A 19,174-nucleotide genomic window follows, 5' to 3' on the forward strand; every position below is an offset into this window, starting at 1 on the left:
GGGACCACGGGGGAGACCTGCCCCAGCGGGTGAGGGACCACGGGGGAAGGCAGAGGGGAATTGAGGGCGAGCTTGCTAATTGGACACAAAATTGGCTTCATGATAGAAGACAGAGGGTGGTGGTGGAGGATTGTTTTTAGGGCTGAAGCCCTGTCACCAGCTGTGTTCCACAGGGATTGGTACTAGGTCCACTTTTGGTTGTCATTTGTATAAATGATTTGGATGACAGTACCAGAGGCATGGTTAGTCAGTTTGCAGATGACACCATAATTGGAGCTATAGGGGAGACGTTATTCAAGAGATCTTCATCAGTTGTGTCAGTGCTGAAGAATGGCAGATCGAGTTTAATCTGGATAGATGTGAGATATTGCATTTTAGTAAAACAAACAAAGGCAGGACTTATACAATTCATGTTCGGCCCCCAGATAGTGTTGCAGAACAGAGATATCTCAAATAATTCTTTGAAATGTGTGTCACAGGTAGATAGGGTGATTAAAAAGGCATTTAGTATGCTTGCCTTCATTGCTCAACCTATTGACTATAGGAGTTGGGACATCATGTTGAGGTTGTGCAGGACATTGCTGAGGCCTCTTCTGGAGTACTGTGTACAGTTCTGGTCACCCTGTTATAGGAAGAAAATTACTAAATTGGAAACAAAAGCAAAATTGCTAGAGAAGCTCAGCAGGTCTGGCAGCATCTGTGGAACTGGAACTAGTTCTGAGGAATCGTTATTGAACCTGAAACATTAGCTCTGATTTCTCTCCACAGATGCTGCCAGACCTGCTGAATTTTTCCAGCAATTTCTGATTTTGTTTCTGACTTCCAGTGTCTGCAGTTCTTTTGGTTTATATTATTAAACTGGAGAGGGTTCAGAAAAGATTTACTAGGATGTTGCTGGGAATGGAGGGTTTTGAGTTACTTTTTTCTCTGGAGTGGAGGAGGTTGACAGGTAATGTTATAGAAGTTTATAAAATCTTGAGGGACATGGATAAGGTGAATACAAAGATCTTTTCCCAAATGTGGATGAGTTCAAAACTAGGGGGCATATTTTTAATGTGAGAGGAGAAAAATTTAGAAAGCACATGAGGGGCGACTTTTGATTTAAACACTGGTTTGTATGTGTGGTGAATTGCAGAGGAAATGGTGGATGCAGGCACAGTTACAATGTTTAAAAGACATTTGGATAAGTACATGAATAGGAAAGATTTGGAGGGATTTGGGCCGCAGGCAGGTAGGACTGGATTTGGGAACATGGTTGGTGCGGATAAATTGGACTGAAGGGTCTGTTTACATGCAGTATGACTCGTTTTTGTCTTGTTTTCTATTTCTGTAGATAAGTGAAGTTGATGAAACTGATGCAACTAGTGACAAACATCTTACAGAGGTGTCAGATGATATAAACCTTAGGCTCGACTCTTCACCTGGGGAGAATGATCAAATTGAAACAATGCAGAATATAGAAAATGAAGAACTTGAAAAAGAAAATGAAGAATTAGAAAATGAGTCTGATGTTTTGAGGGTAAAATTTCAGCAACTAATATTAAATTTTACAGCACTTGTACTTCATCTCCTAGTCTTCGAGGAATTGTGTGGTAGAGCTTTTGTACAAACATAGCTTTTAATGGATTAAATCTGATTGAATTCACTCCAAAGTAGAAAAACTTTATTTTCATTCCACTGTGCCAAGTTTAACTACAGTTTGGATGGTATGGCTCATGTATATTCTGGAAAAGGGCTATGATGTACTCCAAAGACGAAGAGTTGTATTTAACCCAATTTGTATCTTTAAAGTCATTGCTCAACTAATTACCTTTTTGAAAACAGTCTGAATGTGTAAGTAAAATGTATTTTCTTGCAGTAACAATTGATCTGAATTTACATGTTAAATTCCACTGCAGCTCAAGGATCTGGTTTTCCATGAAAAAAATGTTTTGCATTACTGCACAAAAAACGTGGTGGATGTGCTTGAAGTTCAAAATGTCCTGTCTTTCCATTGATTTTGCTGTTACATGATTGCTTCAAATTCAGTTTTACTGTTTTTATTTATATATTTAAAGAGGAACGTTATTGAATTTTTCTTTGAAGATTCTTAAGAAACATTTGCTTTAATTTTCAGACAAGCTCACAAAACAAGCCCAAACGGAAGAAAAAGAAAAAGAAAAACCGCAACAGTACTGCTGATGATGCCCAGGTAATGTTGAATGGTGTTTAGGCAGCTCCATTACCACAATCAGTTTTTCCAGTTATGTAGTACTGAATGAAAGTGAGCAGAATGTTTGCTCACTGTGCAAACATTAATCTGTTTAGTCGAAAGCTGTTTGAATCTACAGTGTTCGCCCTGAATGGGTCACCTTTCTGTTCAATCTTAAACAAAAGTGGAGTTGTCTTTAAATCTTTGTTTTTCCTTTTTACAGGAAGTTGCAACTGATGACATTGACAGCATTCTACAAGCGATTGAGACGCCCAATGGTTTCCATCACCAAACACGTACAGTCAGTGCGGAATCAAGACCATTGCTCTATGTTGAACATAGGTAAAAAATAAAATCATATTTTTGATCTTTGAAGATTGTAATGCCTTTGGTATTTTGGCAATTTGATAGATTTGATAGCATCGATTTGTGTATATTGTTGGTATTTTTGTGCTAAGTTAGTTGGGTATAGGCTGTGACTAAGTGGTAGCACTCTTTCGTCAGCATGAGGAAGTTGTGGGTTCGATTTCCATTCAATGTACTTAAACCCAATATCAGTTGAGAGTGTGCAGCTTGGTCAAGGTGCTGTCTTTTATGTGATGTTCAACTGAAACCGTTTGAACCCTTGTGTAGATTTAAAAGATCTCATGCTGTTACTCTAAGATGAGCAGGGGAGTTTCCATAGTATCCGAGTCAATATCTAACGTAATATCGCTAAAACAGGTTATTTCTGATTATCCCTTTGCTGCCTGTGGAAATTTACCTTTCCTGTTTCTGGTATTAAATGCATCTTGTAATGAAATGGTTGTAAAGCATATCGGAAGTTCTGAAATTTTAGAAGGCATTGAACGATAAAGAGCATGTCTGTTTATTTTTGATTCTTATCGTTGTGGCTAAAATGAGAAAGAAGAGTTTCAGAACAAGTGTTTCAAAGGATTGCTGCATGTTTTGAAAAGCAAGTAACCTGAAACTTAGGGCAAGCATTGTGTAAACAACTGAACAAGCAGTAATTGTAATGTTTGCAGATGAATTGAAGCCCAGGGGCTCTCTGCGCAGGTGCAGCTTGGTAGTGATTAGTCTATGGACTAGTGAGCAATTATTGATGATAGAAGCCTTTTGCCTGCCAACAACTGTGTAATCGGTTCTTGGGTAACTGAACAACTTGTGGCCGAACAAGGTAGAGAGTTGTCATAGAGTCTTACAGCACAGAAATGGACCCTTCGGGCCACCTCATCTGCATTGGCCAGATGTCCCAATCTGACCCAGTCCCATTTGCCAGCATTTGGCCCATATCCCTCTCAACCCTTCCTATTCATATTCCTATCCAGATGCCTTTTAAATGTTGTACTCCCCTCCACCAACACAGGAGCTGCCTCTTTGTCCTCTGCAGTCAAATCCATTTTAAACTCAAAAGCTTTTTATCTTTCTATCAATTGTTGTAAACTTTGACTTACAACTGATAAGTCAGAGACTTTTCATAAGTGAACCAATCACCTTGAGTCTCTTGTAAACTCAAAAGCAGCTTGTAAATTAGAACCAGTGAACATACTCTATTTAATCCTGTGTGGGGGGGTACAGGGGGTGTTTACAAAGGGATTAGAGTTTTAATCTGTCATGTTATAGGGTGACCATTTGTGACTGTTTCCCTGTAGCTAGAGTCCAAGTATTTGTAATAAATAGTAATTATTATTAAGAACAGAAACCACTTCTATGCAATCATCCTTTTGCCTGAAAATAGGGTAAATTGTGGAACTTTGTGCATTTATTTTAAAACTTTTAACATTTGCGATGACTCTGGGAATAGCATGGTTTGATTGTCATGCGCTCCCTTAGTGATTAGTGACAATACAAACTCAAATCCTTTGTTTTAATGTTCATTATTCTCTATTTCCTACTTAATGTAAATAAATTTTCATTTCCTGTAGGAATCTGAATCCAGAGACTGAACTAAAGAGATACTTTGGAGTTCGAGCAGTTCTTGGAGATCAAAGGTTAGTTAGTTTGTTGCGCAGGTATTGTGAACTAAGATGTCTGTTGTTTTCAACCTGTTTGGATTGTAGTGTTCAGAGTCACAGCATTATCACAATGCAGATGGAGGCCATTCCGCCCATCATTGCCTGCACTGGCTCTTTAATCTAGAGTCAATCTTCTGCCTTTTCTTCCATATCTTTGTATACCATGACTATCCAAAGAGCCATTCCATAGCCCTCTTAAATGCCTCAATTGAACCTGCCTCCATCACATTTCCAGATATTACATTCTATAGTTTTATATCTCGCAATGTGAAAAAGTTTTCTCTCACATCACGTCATTTTAAATCTATGCCGTCTCATTCTTATTTGTTTACATGTGGAAATTCACCTGTCGACTCTGTGCAGCCCACTCAGTTTTGAAAACCTCAGTCAGATCTCCTCTTAGCTGTCTTCTGTCCAGGGATAAAAGCCCCAACCACTTCAATCTATCCTCAGCTGAAGTTTCTCGTAGCTGGAACAATTCCAATAAATTGCTTCTTCACTGTCTTCAATGCATTAGCATTTTTTCTGTAATGTGGCACCCACAACTGTACACAGTACTCTAGCTGAGGCCTAACAAGTGTCATGTACAAATACAACATTACCTCTGCTCTTGTCCTCCATACCTGTATTAACAAAGCTGTATTCTTAAACATTGTATTCTTAACTTACTGCTCTCTCTACCTGTCCTGCTGCCTGCAATGATCTGTGCATGTATGCACCTAGGTTCCTCTGTTCCTGTATCCCCTATTTTCTATTGCCTTAGTGTTGTTCCAACCAAAGTGCATTACTTTACTTCTCTGCTTTGTACCTCATCTGCATACACCACCAACCTGTCAATGTCCGTTTTGTAATTCTGCACTATCCTGCTCACAATTACAGTTCTTCCAAGTTCATTGTGCTTTGCAAACTTGGAAACTGTGCCCTATATCAGGAAAAGCAAGGGTCCGAATCCTGATCCCTGGAGAACTCTACTACAAACCTTCTTCCAGCCCAGAGTTATGGAATGTAGTTTGCAATATCTGATTTATATTTAGTGTGGAATTAAATGTCTTATGTATGACTGTGGAAAATATTTAAAGTTTTTGAATTCTATTCAAATTAATGTTTAATTCTAACTGTTACTAAAATATTCAGTACTGACTTTTTTCTCACCAAAATATGTCTCTAAATCAGGTCAAAGCAGCGGCATCGTTCATTGCACAGGAGTACATGGCTCACAACACCTAAAGATACTTGGCCACGATACACCAAAACAGGTAAACTCTGTGCTTTCTAGCTACCTGTACTGTATTATTTCACACTGCACAGTGCAGTACAATTTAAGGTAGATTCAACTAGGTTATGTTTGATTTATTATCATGGGTACTGAAGTACGGTGAAAAGCTCAATGTCCTCTCAGACACCGAAATATAAATACTACAGCAAGGGAAATTGTTGTAAAGTGATGCAAATTTTTGAAACTAATCTGTTCTAATGTTTGCTCATTCTTTCCCTTCTCTGTCTCGCAAAGAAATTTTTTTCCAACTATGTATTCATGATGCTGCACACTATTTAGTGCCATTCATATCCAAAATCGCAATCAGTCCAGACCTTAACCCTTGCTTTGTCGCTTTTAGGAATTTCTATGCAGCTGCTGGAGACCAAGGGTGGAGCTCAGTATTTCACCTTTGAACACAATCGTGATTATCAACAGGTTCAGTTCAAATTCTTGGATGCTGTAGATTCTATGGACCCAAATAACATTCTGGTAGGTCATTAAAAGACTGTCAAATTAAATTTAGTTAAAGTTGGTGGCCATTCAAATGTTCGATTTACTGCTGAGTCGAACAATCAATTTTTTATAGGCTAAACTTACTCAGCCAGTTGTATGCAAGCTCTATGTAAATAGATTGCTTCACAAGCATCATGCTGTACCAGTTGAAATATTCAATTCATATGGCTTTTATTTTGCCATTACTATAGTTGCATTGAACAAGCAAGAGCTGAACTTAGAACCTGTAAACAAAGAGAGCCATGCATATGGTAGCAGCTAACCACTGAGACCCATGCGTTAATTTTTTATTCACTCGTGAGACGTGGGCACTGTTGGTTGGCCAGCAGTTATTGCCCATCCCTAATTGCCTTTGAGAAGGTGGTGTGCTGCTGCCTTGAACCACTGCAGTTCACCTGGTGTGGTTGACCCACAATGCTATTTGGGAGGGAATTCCAGGATTTTGACCCACACTCTCAAATGCGGCCTTGATGTCAAGGGCTATCACTCTTGCCTCACCTCTGGAATTCAACTCTTGTCCATGTTTGCACCAAGGCTGTAATGAGGTCAGAAGCTGAGTGGCCAAATACAGAGCATCCCACCTAATCTACACATCCCTGACCTCTACAGGCAATTTAATATGGCAAATCCAGCTAACCTGCACATCTTTGGACTGTGGGAGGAAACCGGAGCACCCGAAGGAAACTCTCACAGATGCAGGGAGAATGTGCAAACTCCACACAGACAGTCGCCCAAGGGGGGAATTGAACCCGGGTCCCTGGCGCTGTGACGCAGCAGTGCTGACCACTGAGCCCCCATGCCACCCTATTTCCTGATCTTCGGAGCCATCAGTAAATAAATCAATCAGGAAAATGCATTTTCACCAATGTCTCTTAATTGCATATGATTTCAAAATAAATTGAATGCTAAAATGAATAGGACCTGGATCCCCCATTAAACATGACTCATGAGTTGAAGTTGCGCAGTCTGGCACATTAACCAACTGAAATTGTTAGAATCATCAATTGTGTCTTCCCTGACCCTAGACACTACTACGTGTGAACCCACATCATATCGACTCTCTGTTGCAACTAAGTGACATCTGTCGGATGCAAGAGGATCAGGAAATGGCACGTGATCTAATTGGTGAGAGGCATGCTGTAATTTCAGATCAAAACTGATGATGCATCTCCTTAAGAGTAGTTCCGTGCCAGTCGGTAGTGCTTTCCCCTTTGTTTCTACAAAGGAAAAGTTCTGTTTCTGGGTAGCGAACTGTCCATAAATGGTACTGATGTAGCCGATCATTATTTGCCTGTTCTAACCTGACTGAAGTTACTATTCTGTTAGCAAATAGGACTAATCAAATTATCTGTGTCCATAAAGGGCTTGTGAATTATTTATTTGAATTATATATAATTTCTTGGTGGACTTAATTTGGCTGAGAGTTGTAAAATGTTACAACACAGAGGCAGACCTCGGCTAAGTCCAACATAGTGTTTTTCTTGTAAACTTCTCAATCCGTTGCTGTTTAACTGTTGATTTTTAAAGGAACAATATAATTTACTTTGAAAACAATTTATGAACAGCTCCAACTGTTTGTCATGGATTTTTTGCATTTCAGTCATCTTCTTAACCATTCCCATTAATCGTTTCTTCCAAACCCCCTTTTTTTGTAATCATCTTTAATTTATGTCCTCTTGTTGTTGTCCCTTTAATTAATCAAAGAAGTCTTGCCCTGTTTACTTGATTGTAATCTTCAAAGCATTGAAAATCTCATCTGATTTTCCACATTGGCACAAACTGAATCGATATATGGGAAGTGTGCAGCTACACTTTCATGATGTTAGATGTCAAATTATTTTACGGAATCTTAGAGAGATAATTTCTAACTTGTCTTTTAGAGTTGGAATAGTTAAAATGCCAGAGCATTATATATTTTAATAATTGCTTTCTCACTTTCCTCCATTTAGAAAAAGCACTATACTGTTTTGAAAGTGCATTTCACCCAGTATTTAGCCTGACTAATGGAAATAGCCGGTTAGATTATCGACGAGCTGAGAACAGGTTTGTATGACACTTGTTAAAATGTTGGAATTTTTCTGTAGAGAGCTTCTGTTTGAATTGTCAGAAGCTGTATTTTTCTGTGTTGGTTCTTTGCAGTAGTGAACCAGCCCCTTAACCCATACAAATGCTCTAAAATAAAAACATTAAATGCTGGCAGTACTCAGCTGGTCAGGAAACATCTGTGGAGACAAAAAGAGTTAATGTATCTGATCAGTGACTTTTCTTCATGTTAACTTACCCTGATCGTACTCTTGTTATTCAGGCCTATGTTAGCAGCAACACAAAGGGATACATTTACTTGCAGTTGGTCATGGTACAGATGAATTTTAAAATATAAAACATTCTGTGCTGAGACAAATTGGTATAGTATTGGGTTTAGCTAGTTGAGCAGGAGCATGAATTACTGCCTCACTGAATTGCAAGCATGACTTGATCGGATGCTGTATGTTACTGTAATCATGTGCTCATTCCTCTGCTGAGTGCTGATTTCAGTACCTACAGCTCCATTCGTTCGTGCTGCTTCAACTGTAGCAAAGTTACATCCAGTTAGCACAATGGCATTTCATCAACATGATGTTAAATATCATTTTTTGGATTTACTGGGTAATTGCACAAGCAGTTTCCCTTCGTACAACTACCCTTCTCCATTTATCCAGCTGGGGACCAGAACACATGTATGTTGGAAGGATTTACGTATCGACGGCAGTCCCATTTGTTCATTCAGTGTTATACAATGAACTGAAATAGAGCAGAGGTTGTCATTGTCTGTTATTTTTAACAGCTTTAAAAAAAAATGTTGTCCGAAACATCTAATTTAATTTTTGACCTTGGCAATTGGTAGGTGAAAAGAAAAGGCTACCTGAACTTGAATCTCCTTTAAGCAATTCTTTTAATGTAGCTTCTGCAGTTTTTTGGATTTAGTTTGCATTAACAGAGCATTTAGTAATTTGTACACCAATTGCAATTTTGATTGACATGAATTGAATAAGATGACACTTATTTACTATGCGTGCATTTTCTTGCAAACTTAGGTATAGCTTTATAATTTAATTCTGGTCTAGCTATTGTCTGGTCCACTACCTCATCTCAACCACAAAGAGTGCTTATTTTTAACTGTTTACCTAATTTCTTCATGATACAGATTTACATATTCTTCCCTCTTTATACTGGCATAGGTCATTCTTCCTTGCACTCTACAAGCATATGATATTCCTAGAGAAAAGAGGCTGTCCACGTACGGCACTGGAATTTTGTAAGCTTATCCGCAGGTAAGAATCAGAAATTGCCTGTGACATTTATCTCTTTAGCTTCCTTACCTAGTTGAGCTGAGATCTTTAGGGGAAAGAATCACCAAAATTAACATTGCTGCACAGATACAAATATCTATTGTTGAAACCCTCGCTAATTTACTGTCAATTTTGATGTGGAGCTGTACATTGGAAACTGAGAGCTAAAGACGACTTTTGGACTGGGTAACAGCTTGATTTAGAAGGAAACAGATCAAACAAGCTTTTGTTTATTCATGAGGCCAGGCCTGTAAGTTAATTGCAGGTTAGTTCCTGATCAGAAAGTTTGGCAACAACCCCTTCATCAGTAGACAATAGCGTTGTTTAAACAGTTAGTGGAAGTTGTCTACTGGTAAGGTCAGTACCTGGGAATTGGTCCCAGAAAGTCTGGAAAAGACACGTTCAAGCAGGTGGCACATGTTGAATGATAACTCGAAACTTGTGTGGAGGAGATGGTCCGTCTGTAAAGGAGTGGTCAGAGTTTGAATTGGGTTTTGGACTGCCTTTTCTGTGCAAAGGAATCTGACACCTGATGCTAAAGCCTGAAGATTTGAAAGCTCCCTGCCTATCCTATCGACGGCTTTTGGGAGTTCAGAGAATATAAAATCAAGTTATAAGTATTACTGCCTTTATCTAAGTGAAGTGTGAAGGTGACCCTCATCGACATCATCTGAAAATCAACCAAGTAGTGCTCACCATACCTGTGGAACAACATATGAAAATCATTTAGTAATGTGGCCAGTTTTGTTAATTTCTTTCATTGATTCTTTAAGTGTATTTGTTTGCCCATCTCTTGTGTGAATGGGGCTGAAAACACAGGTTTTTGGGTTAATAGCATAGACCAGTTAGATTACTTAATTGTTTGATTTTGCTCTAGGTCTACTAAATTGTTAATAGATTGCTAAATCATTTGTTTAAGCCTATAAACCGGTGTCGAGAATTGATTATTAGCATAGTTTGGGGTTGGTTATTCAAAACATCTGGTTAGGAACCAAAGGAGTCAGTTTTGTTGATATTTGGAGGTTTTAATTTTACTGTATTGCGAATATGGAGGTAGAATGACTGATTTGGTCCAGCTGTCTATCTGTCTCTGTGCCATAATGCTGTAGAATTTTAAGTCTGCCCTAGTTTAATTTTGCAGAAAAAATGTACATGTCTGTGTCTCCACTTTTCATTGCTGCAAAATTTTAAAAAATCCTCAATGGATAGAAGAAACTAATCCTAGGGAAGAAGTTGAAATTTTTAAATGCAGTGAAGTTTAAAACAAAATCAGTATTTCTGACCAAGGAGCAGGAAAGTTGATGTTTCATGTTGGGACCCTTCATTTCTGAACTTTCCTGCTCTGCTGATGCTGCCTGGTCTGCTGTGTTCCTCCAGTTCCATGCTGTGTTCCTCCAGTTCCATACTGTGTTGTCTCTGACTCCAGCATCTGCAGTTCTTGCTATCTCAGCATTTCTGACCATATCTGTTATAATTGAATTTAAAATGTTAAGTAGCAACATGAAACAGATTCCACAGGTCCTAAGCATCTTATTATTTCGTGTGTTAATTCTGTTATATTCCACAGAGAGACCTATTTGTTTTAAAACAAAAACAAATTTTAGCATCCAGTTAATGTTGAAAGAATGTCATGCTTTCACTTTTTAAGATATTGACAGTAACAAATGACTTAAGAACACTTAAATATTATATCTGTTGGCAATTTGTATTTTGATCTCCCTTCTTATTGACCCAATCCAAAACAGAGCATCACAGAGGTATACTTGTTATTGTCCTTTGTGTAGGCATTCAACGTTACCACAAATGCAAGTGATTCTTGTTTTCCGAAGGTTTGTTCCTGTTCCTTTCTTTTCTCAGCATGGTGACTTAGAATGATTTTTGACAATGGGGTTTTCTGTTCCTGCAGCCTTTTGCCAAACCTAGGCAATTCTCCCAACTTTGCATTAACTTTCTATGAATTTGGTCCTTTCAGTCTGAGCAGGAGTTTCCAAATGTATTCTTATGCAGTGAGCCATAAAGATCATCTTGGTGTCTATCTGCTCCTGCTCTTCCAGAACCCAACAGAGTCCAAACAGTCTGATGTTCAATGCTTATCCAGGAAAACCTGTAACCTGATTTTTACAATGGCTTCCAATGAATTCCAAAAGATAATCCCAAAACATAATCTCCTAAATTTCAGAATTCTAGCAACTGCCATGATAAAGTGCCAATTGTAATCATAAATTGAACAAGATTATTCCAGATTTACTTGCTCTGAACACCAAAAGTATAAATAATTTGATAGGCAGAGGTGTTTCTACCCACTACTTTCCCTTAGCTCTCAATGGTTTTTACTACATTCCCTGAGCAAATACTGAACCTCTTGCAGATGAAAGGGAGGTGTAAACCGACTTTCCAATCCAAAAGCAGACCTGTGAACATATACTCATTGACAAACCTTCTTTATGCCAATAAAATCTTTGGAATTGGACAGATTGAAAACCTAATAAGAGTAACTGAACTGGACTAGTAATCCAGAACCCTGGGGTAGATCTTCTGGGAACTGGTTCAAACCCCACCAGGACATTTAGTGGAATTGACATTCAGTTAATAAATCTGGAATTGAAAGCTAGTTGCTGTCAAGGTGGCCATGACAGTTGTTATAGATTGTTTTTAAAAACCCATCCAATTCTTTAATGCTCATTAGGGAAGGGAATGTGCCTTTATTATATGGTCTGGCCTACTTGTGACTCCAGACCCACAGCATTGTGGTTGACTTTTAATTGCTCTCTGAAATGGCCTACTAAGTCATCACTTGAAGGACAATTAAGGATGGGCAGCACTGATACAGGCTTTGCCAATACTACCCATATCCTATGAAAGAATTAAAAAAAATTAAACCCCAAAGTATTCTGCTTTAATTGCTTGACATCTTACTAGAAACTGATCAAATGAGCTCTGCAAACAACAGAAAGTGAGGACAATTAATACTGTTCGAAAGAATCCTTTCCTTCAGCCTACGTTAGGTCTCCAAGAGTGAATGTTTAAATTTAGTTTGATTGCAAAGAAGGCCTTCAATTGCTAAATTCTATGGTGTCTAAATATATTTAATTAACACCAAAGTTGCAAGATAAGTTTACTTTTTGAGAGAATGGCGTGACATTAAAGTGTACTAACATAGCTTTGGAAAATAGGAAATGTTGTGCATTAATTGAAAACAGTATGTTGGGAAATGAAGCTAAATATTGCTGTAATTCTGGCATAGCCTAATTCATGATATCTGCCTCCACAGCCTGGACCCTGAAAGAGATCCACTATGTGCTTTGTTGATTATTGATTTTTTGGCATTGCGAGCACGAGAATATGCTTTCTTAATACGACTTTATGAGGAATGGGAGGTGAGAACAAGTCATTGTTAATTTGCTTGTTAGTTTTGGTTTTGCTATCTAATATTTATTTAACTTCACACAAGTTACCCTTCATATGCTGTGGCAATGTATTTATTATTAGGGCATGATAGTCATGTTAAATTCTTTCCTCACTCGATAACAAAATATATGCACTTTTCAATTGCGCTTGCTTGTTGGAATCAGGAATGGGAATATTGACAAACTTTTTTTTGAGCCTTCATCCTATTCCTAGCTGGGGAGAGGGATGCTTGATTCTCTTGCGAAACAGGGCACTACACCTGCTAAGGCCTGTGCTTGAACTTCTGTTTTACACTGACTATAAATAGCATCCTAAATGCAACTTGAAACTAATACAAACTGATAAAGTCGCACTTAGTGGCTGATTTAACTTTGACGTATATTGTACTATTATATTAATATTGGACAAATGGAAACTGAAAGCCTGCATCTCCTCTTGATGTTGTGGGTCTCTGGTCAGTGTATGCTAAGCAGAGGCATTAGAGAACTTGAGCATATGATTTTCCTTAAAATGAAGTGGATCAGTGTTGAGTGCAGGTGACTAAAGGGAATATAAAATTCAATTTTTATCCTGGTTTAATCTAGTAGAAATATGAAAACTGAAGTAATTTCTCATTTAATGTGTAGCGTATGTACCAATTTTTATTATTGTGATTCCCCACAAATTAATTTTTCAAAAGCAGCAATATCCTTCAAAGCAAGTTATACCAACATTGAGTTAAAGCTCTGTAGTGCTACTGGATGTTTGTATTATGCTTGGTCCTAGGTTTATCAGTAATATTTGTTTGTTTTCTGCTGTCTTTCAGTTCCATTTGAATCTGTCTCAGCTCCCTAATTTTGCATTCTCTGTCCCATTGGCTTATTATCATCTAAGTCAACGAGAAGATCTGTCAGATACTGAGCGCTGTCAAAAGCAAGAGCGAGCTAAGCGTTTGATACAAAATGCTCTCATTGTGTTTCCTAGTGGTAAGTTGTCAAGTGTTGACCCCTTGTTAGCTGAGAATTTCAATGGGTTTTGAATAAAGATCTCATCTTTAGAATATTTTCCATGTTAATCTATCTGACATCACTTTTATAGATTTGCAATTAACAAACTGATGGAAAGTTAGGCTATTAAAAACTGTTAAATAATTATCTTGTGTGTGGTCATTATATAAGAAGCAATAAGAAAACATGACAAACTACAAATGTAACTTGTGCCAACTTCAAAATTGATCCTTTAGATGGTGAGCAGAAAGAGTTTTGTATATACAAATATGTATTTGCATAATGTCAGTGAGAGGATATGGCTTAAACTGAGGTATTTTTATAATACTTGATGCAAGCAATGTGTAATGCATGGCAGTATGCAATGTCTTGTTATATTTTGATATTTCAAGCTTTTTTAAAGAATAGTGTATTCTTTCTCATCTGTACCAATTGGGATAATTCATCCGAACATGTGAATTATGAGCAGGAATAGGCCATTCAGTGCCTCAAGCCTGCTCCATTCATACTAATCAGTTTGTTTTGAATTTCATGTTTCCATCCTCCCCCCAATCCCACCGATTTCCTTGTTTCACAATGTCTAACTCTACCATCTGAAGTCACAAATCTTTTTAGAAAAAAAATTCCTCATCTTTGACCTAAAAGGGCAATCCCTAAACTTTGAACCATGCCCCCAAAACCTGGATATATAATACTTGTAATATGATGTATAATAGTGTGCTTTATTTGATGAGAATTGTGGAGGGAATGTTTTATATTCTTTTTTACCTGGGTGAGAAAGTAGCTGGAGACCTACTGCTGAGAATTTTCTAATGTTCTTAACTACCTTATGAATATGAGGTAATTAAAGTTCAAGATTTTCTCACTGCTTGTAGTGGAAATGTCTTGTCTATGTTCAGCATCTCCCAAAGAAATCAAGATTGAGATTGTACAACTGCACGTTAAAACTGCAAGGCACTAAATTACTGGTTCACCACTTGTGTACTTTGATTTGAAACAGATGGTTGCTCAGCAGTGTTGTAAGGTTTAGGAGGCTTTGTATCTCACTTAAGCTAGAGGAATTGTAGCATCATTAAAATGTTGAAAACTGACTATGTGACAGCTTCAAATTTGTTGTATCCCATTGCTACTTCAAGTTTTGTTGGTGCAATTCCAAAATATATATACATCAGTGCGTAATGTGTATTATAGCTAGGTTATTCCAAATTGGTGGCTTCATTTAACATGTGATGACTGGCTGGCTAGTTTTGCAGGAAATGCCTATCTTTTTATCTAGATGAGACAATATTTGTGTCCACAAATTACATGGATTATAAATGGAGGGAGCTGGGCATAAGCACAGACTTAATCATTTGATCTATGTGAAGTTGGGTCAAAACCACTCAAAGATTTGGGAAATGATTGGAGGTATTCATGGTAGCAAATGGAGAAACGCAAACAGCTTTCTGTATGAAAACTTGAACCACTGTTTCATTCAAAAATTTGAATATCTAGCAAAATGAAATTTATTTAAAGACAAAGATCTGTATAGCAACTGATAAGTTATAGTTCAGTTGTGAGTCAGTGATTGGAAGGATTACAAAGTTTCAAATTTTAAGATTTTTACTGCAATAAACTAACTAAAAGCAACATGGTCTAAATACTTCATTAGACAAACTATGCTTTAAACTACGGAATAGATCCTCCATTTAATTTTGTTAAAAATCATATGTGGAATGTAGGCATCACCGGTAAGGTCGGCATTCATTGCCCTGCAATTGTTGGACCATTTTAAAGGGTCAAACCCATTGTTGTGGGCCTGGAGTGACACATAGGCCTGGTAAGGGTGGTAGACTTTTTTCCACTAAAGGACATTAGAAGTGGAAAGGTTCCTACAACAATCAGCAATGGTTACATGGTTGTCATTAAGCCAGCTTTTAATTGCAGAATTGCAGATTTTTAATTCAAATTTCTTCACCTGATAAGGTGAGATCAGAACCTACATTTGCAGAATATTAACATGACATTTGGATTACTAGCCCAGTGGCATCACTACTATTCCACTATCTCCTCTCTTTTTTTAAAAAATGACTGAAGGTTCCCCTCCATGGTTTACTTTCTTATTTATAATATATATTGATGACTTGGACAAGGAAAGCGAATATGCTATCCCAAGTTTACAGATGTTACAAAAATAGATGGGAAGGAAAGTGGTGAGGGTGGAAGAGCATGTAGAATGATATAGAAAAGTAAGCTAGTGAGCAAAACCTTTGTAGATAAGCTATAAATGGGGGAATTGTGAGGTTGTGCACTTTGAAAGGAATAGCACTGCATATTACTTTGGAGAAAGACTGTACAAAGCTATAACAGAGGGGGATTTAGGAGTCCTCGCATAAAACACAAAAACTACAAGTTCAGGTATTAGGGAAGGCAAAGAGAATGTTGGCCTTAATTTCAAAGGAAATGGAGTATAAAAATAGGGAAGGCTTGCTAAAATTGTACAAGGCACTAGTTAGACCACAGTTGGAATACTGTGAACAGTTTTAATCCCTTTGTTGAAGGAGAGCATTTCTGGGATTGGAGACGGTCCAGAGAAGGATGACCAGATTGATCTGAAGTATGGAGGGACTGTATTGTGAGGAGAGCTTGAATAGGTTGGGTCTTTACTCATTTAGAAGAGAGGCAACCTTGTTGAAGCATAACTCTTAGGTGATTTGACAGGAAAGGTTTTTTTCTCTTTGTTTCAGACCACAGGGCATAATCTCAAAAAAAGGAGTTGTCCAATTTGGAAAAAAATGATGAGTTTCTTCTCAAAGAAGGTGGTGAATCTGTGGAGTACTTTACCACAGAGGTCTGGAGATGCTGGGTCATTAATATATTCAATACTGTGATTTTTAATCGGTAAGGGAATCAAGGGTAATGGGGAAAAGGCAGGAAAGTGCACTTGAGGATTATCGGATCAGCTATGATCTCATTGAATGGCAGAGCTGACTCAATGGGCTGAATAACTTCCAATCATTGCGCTAACTTTTGCAGCTAAATTTACTTTGGAAATTCTTCCCATGGGCCATAGTAAGGCAGTCTTCCAGCCCCCTCATTCATGGTTTCTTCAATCCAAGCTTGAGCTCCTGCCTGCATTCTGCATAGTGAATAATCGAGATTGGCTTCTGTCTGCCTCTGTCTCTTGCTATGGCTTATGCTCTCAGAACCCATCTCCCTGAGACTGTAAATTATGTGTGTCATATCTGGACAGAAATGATAGCTATTTATCCTTTAGTACCCAAATTCTATAGTTTAAAGTAAACTTTATAAAGCCATTATATTCCTAACACCTTCCAATGAAATTTGAAGAATAACATTTTACCCATCGTTGTCACGGATGCTCCTGCTAGTCACTACAGGCATGATTGTTTTCCACATAATTTCCAATATTCTATTTGTTGTCTTGGTATTGCATTAGTAATATATTGCCACAACAGTGGAGGAAAAAGCTGTATATTTAATTATTCTGGAAAACTACTGTTAGCTGGAAAAGCATATCCAGATTTCACCTCTTAACTATGGAAAATAGTGCTATGTTAAGATCATTCAGTTCTTTGTATTTCTTTCCAGTACTGATGCCATTACTGGATCTTTGCAGTGTGCAAGCAGACCAGGCTGTGTTGTCGCACAAGTATTTTGGATTTGATGTACAGATAAGGTAGGAATCATGAAAGAAACTGCTCGAGTAACGAAATGTTAATTTTACATTCGGGACGGGAGTAGACCATATGGCCTTTCGAGCCTGCTCTGCCATTCAGTTTAATCTTGGCTGATTTTTGGGCCTTAACTTCACTTTCCTGCCCACTTTCCTTATCTCTTGATTCTAAGATACTCGAAGCCTGTCTATTCTAGCTTAAATGTATTCATTGGTGACTCCACAACTATTGAGCTGAAAACTCCAAAGATTCACAGCCCTTTGAGTGAGGATAGTCCCAATTGATAAATTCTGTGTAGAGGAAGTAATAGTCTAATTAGAATTTCTTTTGATCAGCAATTGGAGCAAGGCATGCAAATTACACACTATTTGGAAGTATTGAGAACAGGGAGGAAGATAGCTATAGGTTCAAAACAACAAACTGGTGGAATGAGCAGATACTTAGTGGATGAAAATAATGCTGTGAGGGACTACATTCAAGTTGAAGAGGTAATATAAAGGGGAAGTGTACAATTCTATGGGTGCGCAGTAACAGAGAAACCAATTATTAAATGTGGTAAGGCAGTAAAGACAATAGTTTAAAAGGCATTCAACATATTCCGGACTTTATAAAAAGAGGCTTGGTGTCCAAAAGCAAGGAAGTTATGAAAACCTTTACAAAATACAGGTTGGCCTTGACTAAAGTATTGTTTCCAATTCCAGCAACACATTCCTGGAAGGAAGTGAACACATTAGAGAGGCTGTAGAAAAGATTTACAAGAATAATTCCTGGGATGAAAGACTTAGTTATGTAGATAGATTACAGAAGCTGGATTTGTTCTTGGTGAGTAAAGTAGACAGGAGGTTTTGCTAGAATTGTTCAGAACCAATAGGGATATGAATGCAGTAGATGAAGAGAAATTGTTCCCATTGGTGGACAGGTTGCGAACCAGAGAGCATCAACTTGAGATGAATGTCTAAAGAACAACAATGACATGAGGAAAACCTTTTTCATGCGGCTTCTAATTTTGATTTAATATCGTGGTGGGGATGGATTCAATTGTAGCTTTTAGAAGAGATTTGGATAAGTTTCAGAAGAGAAGATTTGCAAGACTACAGGGAAAGGGAAGGGGAGTGAGACAACAATAGCTAAGTTGCTGTTGCAAAGAGCCAGTTCAGACACCTGGCTGAATGTCCCTGTTCAGTGCTGCAACCGCTATGATTCAATGTTGTTGATGATGGCCTTCTTGTCTCCCCTCCCTCCACTCCCCAACCCTGCTGCAGACAGCCAAATGCACTAAAGCAGTTGGTGATGCTATTTATTGGAAGGAACTGGATGCTCTGGAAGGAACCAAGAGTCATGTCTTGGTTGGAAGAGAACGTGAAGGAGGTTCTAAGACGAGTAGATGCAAATGACCCACTTGTACAGGAGTCTGAAAACAAGTAGGTATTTCATGAAGCCAGAATTTTAAGTTATATTGCCATTCTGAAAAAATTTGGTAATATATTTTTAGTAACTGGAAGACTGTGGTTAAATGAGAGGTAAATAAAATTGTTGCCCTCACCAGCATTGACAGGTCTGATGAACAGTTATCCACTACCATTTCTCTTCAAGTCTAATTCTAATATCGGGTTGTAAACTTTTTATCTGCGGTGCATCAGCTAGTACTTGCCTCTGATTAACAGTTTGCTTCAGGGTATTCACCTCATCCTGTCCTATCTCTATCTAGATGTTTAATCACATTTAATTTATTCATCTATCTGGCTGGCTGTCAAGTCTATTATTTCCCTTTTGTAAAAACATGAGAAATCGTACACA

General features: G+C 37.9%; 1 protein-coding gene across 1 annotated transcript in view; it reads left to right on the forward strand.

Moving 5' to 3' along the window:
- The window catches only part of tcf25 (transcription factor 25 (basic helix-loop-helix)), a 19,129-nt gene extending 327 nt beyond the window's left edge, over positions 1 to 18,802 (forward strand). The window contains exons 2-14 of the mRNA XM_048605663.1: positions 1,334 to 1,519; positions 2,117 to 2,191; positions 2,415 to 2,533; positions 4,117 to 4,182; positions 5,380 to 5,462; positions 5,823 to 5,953; positions 7,003 to 7,102; positions 7,927 to 8,020; positions 9,196 to 9,288; positions 12,578 to 12,683; positions 13,520 to 13,679; positions 17,292 to 17,379; positions 18,640 to 18,802. Of these exons, the coding sequence (XP_048461620.1) occupies positions 1,334 to 1,519; positions 2,117 to 2,191; positions 2,415 to 2,533; positions 4,117 to 4,182; positions 5,380 to 5,462; positions 5,823 to 5,953; positions 7,003 to 7,102; positions 7,927 to 8,020; positions 9,196 to 9,288; positions 12,578 to 12,683; positions 13,520 to 13,679; positions 17,292 to 17,379; positions 18,640 to 18,802 (1,464 nt within the window). The remainder of the gene's footprint in view (positions 1 to 1,333; positions 1,520 to 2,116; positions 2,192 to 2,414; positions 2,534 to 4,116; positions 4,183 to 5,379; positions 5,463 to 5,822; positions 5,954 to 7,002; positions 7,103 to 7,926; positions 8,021 to 9,195; positions 9,289 to 12,577; positions 12,684 to 13,519; positions 13,680 to 17,291; positions 17,380 to 18,639) is intronic.
- The last annotated feature ends 372 nt before the right edge of the window (positions 18,803 to 19,174 follow it).

The sequence above is a fragment of the Rhincodon typus genome, chromosome 15 (assembly GCF_021869965.1).
Source record: "Rhincodon typus isolate 14 chromosome 15, sRhiTyp1.1, whole genome shotgun sequence".
Lineage (NCBI taxonomy): Eukaryota > Metazoa > Chordata > Chondrichthyes > Orectolobiformes > Rhincodontidae > Rhincodon > Rhincodon typus.